Here is a 2,920-nt window from a genome sequence, read left to right as displayed (position 1 = left end):
ATTGAGGATATAGTGTTGACAGAATGAGGACATAGTGTGGACAGAATAGTGTGGACAGATTGAGGACATAGTGTGGACAGAATGAGGACATGGTGTGGACAGAATAAGGACATAGTGTGGACAGAATGAGGACATAGTGTGGACAGATTGAGGACATAGTGTGGACAGAATGAGGACATAGTGTGGACAGATTGAGGACAGTGTATGGACAGAATGAGGACATAGTGTGGACAGAATGAGGACATAGTGTGGACAGATTGAGGACATAGTGTGGACAGATTGAGTATATAGTGTAGACAGAATGAGGACAAAGTGTGGACAAAATGAGGACATAGTGTGGACAGAATGAGGACATAGTGTGGACAGATTGAGGACATAGTGAGTACAGAATGAGGACATAGTATGGACAGAATGAGGACAAAGTGTGGACAGAATGAGGACATAGTGAGTACAGAATGAGGACATAGTGTGGACAGATTGAGGACATACTGTGGACAGATTGAGGACATACTGTGGACAGCGGGTTGTTAAAGCTGTCCTGTCTCATGCAGAAGACCGCAGTCAGCTGAGCAGCGTGGACCGTCAGGACTCAGACGGAGATGACTCGGACAGTCCAGACGAGGACAACGATGATGATGATGAGGAGGACAGCCAGGCAGAGTCCAGCTTGTCCACAAACCCGTCCATGTCCGCCAGTCCTCAGCACATCTCCTCCAAAGAGACCGACTTCCCACCAAGCGCACTCCTAGCCCAGATGTCTATCAGCTCCCTGTCCTTCCTCCCGTCCCGGCCTCCTGAACCCGTCACCTCGGACTCTGTCCGTGCGGTGTGTCTCGTGACCCGCTGCAGTCCGGTCCCCATCCTCACCACGGACTCCTACACGTCCGACCCAGAGTCTGTCCACATGATGAGCCCCGTGTCCCCCTGCAGGCAGATGTCCATCGACTACCCGGACTTCGACGGTCCTCTTAGCCCCCCAGTGTCTAACAAGAACTCCAAGTTAGTCCAGGTGAGACCCTTTCTGTTCCTTCTCCCCCTCTCCCCCCAGAGACCTGAGGTGGACTCACGTTTCTGGGACTGACCCGACCTAAAACCTCTGGTTTTGTTTCCACAGGACCGTCCTGCTGCTCCATCAGGGACCTCAGAGTCCAGCACTCCGGTGGACCGCAGTACACAGACCTCCTCCTACCTGCCCCCTCTGCAGGGAGCCCCGCCCCCTGCAGAGGCGCACCTGTTCAGTCACCTGCCGTTGCACTCGCAGCAGCCGGCCCGCTCCCCCTACAGCATGGTGCCCGTTGGGGGGATCCAGCTGGTTCCTGCTGGGCTGGCCACTTTTGTCCCGATCCAGGCTGGCCCGGTCCAGCTCACCATCCCGGCTGTGATCCACCGGAACACGAGCCTGTTACCTCCCCCCAGCACCCCCCCTCAGCAGGAGGGCCTGCAGGGCCCAGAGCCCCTCAGCAGCATCCTGCCCTGCTTCCCTCTGGGCCAGGTGGCGGGCCTGCAGGCCCAGAACCTGCAGCCAGTGGGCCTGGAGACCCTCAACCTGATGGGGCTGACCAGCACGGGGCTGCTGCCCCCCCAGGGCCTCACGCTCAACGCGGCTGTGGGACTGCAGGTTCTGGCTGCCAGTCCCACCTCCCAAAGCGGACCCCAGATCCCGGGTCTGCAGATCGTGAACATCGCCCTGCCGGCCATCATCCCGTCCCTCAGCCCCCTGTCCAGCCTCAGTCCTCTGCTGAGCCCCCCGGACCGGCAGGGCATCCCGGGGGCCCCAACGCCTCGGACTGACTGCGGCTCTGCGGCTTCCTGCGCGCCGCTTTCACTGGAGGAGGAGGAGGAGGGAGGGAAGCCCCCCCAGCAGCACCCAGCAGCAGCTCAACAGACTGACGGTCCAAAGGAGCCGGCAGCCGATCCTGCGGCGCCGTCGGCGAGCAGCTGGCAGACGGCGGTCGATGACGAGGCGTCGAGTGACGACGAAGACCGACTCGTCATCGCCACCTGAGCAGCTCTTCTTCTCTTTTTTAATTCTCGTCACTTTGGAAAACTGAAACACTTTCAGGGGTTTGTCTTTTAGCGAACCACCTTCGAAGCACAGATATCGTTACGTGCAATCACTTCGTCTGACCTGATCGTCAGCTGATCGATCACTTTGTCTGATCTGATCGTCAGCTGATCGATCACTTCGTCTGATCGTCAGCTGATCGATCACTTCGTCTGATCGTCAGCTGATCGATCACTTCATCTGATCGTCAGCTGATCGATCACTTCGTCTGACCTGATCGTCAGCTGATCGATCACTTCGTCTGATCTGATCGTCAGCTGATCGATCCCTTCGTCTGATCGTCAGCTGATCGATCACTTCGTCTGATCGTCAGCTGATCGATCACTTCGTCTGATCTGATCATCAGATCGATCACTTCGTCTGATCTGATCATCAGCTGATCGATCCCTTCGTCTGATCGTCAGCTGATCGATAACTTTGTCTGATCGTCAGCTGATCGATAACTTCGTCTGATCGTCAGCTGATATATCACTTCGTCTGATCGTCAGCTGATCGATAACTTCGTCTGATCGTCAGCTGATCGATCACTTCGTCTGATCTGATCGTCAGCTGATCAATTTGTTGTTTTTGTAAATGTTGTAAAGACGATCGTGCCTTTTTGAAGTTTCTCGTTTAGGATTCTGTAAATAAGTCGGTGTTCAAAGACTGAAGAGATGAAATCACGGAGAAAGTCCGTTTTATTTTGGAGGATTCGTCTCGTAACTTCATGGAATTATAAATGTTGTCGTGCGTTTGTACATTTCTCTGGATGTGGGCGGAGCTTGTTGTACAGCTGTTGTGTTCAGGTATTTATTCTCAGAAGTCCACAGGTTTGTGCTGTATTCATATTCTGAACTCTGTCAGTAAACATTTGTT

The 2,920-nt window shown here is 54.5% G+C and overlaps 1 protein-coding gene across 1 annotated transcript in view; it reads left to right on the top strand.

Moving 5' to 3' along the window:
• The window catches only part of hivep1 (HIVEP zinc finger 1), a 45,881-nt gene extending 43,791 nt beyond the window's left edge, over positions 1–2,090 (top strand). Inside the window, exons 8-9 of the mRNA XM_037693503.1 lie at positions 552–1,009; positions 1,115–2,090. Of these exons, the coding sequence (XP_037549431.1) occupies positions 552–1,009; positions 1,115–2,005 (1,349 nt within the window). The 3' untranslated portion in view covers positions 2,006–2,090. The remainder of the gene's footprint in view (positions 1–551; positions 1,010–1,114) is intronic.
• The last annotated feature ends 830 nt before the right edge of the window (positions 2,091–2,920 follow it).

Source organism: Nematolebias whitei, chromosome 19 (genome assembly GCF_014905685.2).
Source record: "Nematolebias whitei isolate Nwh7 chromosome 19, NemWhi1, whole genome shotgun sequence".
In the NCBI taxonomy this organism is placed as follows: domain Eukaryota; kingdom Metazoa; phylum Chordata; class Actinopteri; order Cyprinodontiformes; family Rivulidae; genus Nematolebias; species Nematolebias whitei.
The sequence above is the reverse complement of the archived record's forward strand: the minus strand, read 5'-3'. Positions and strand labels throughout refer to the sequence as shown.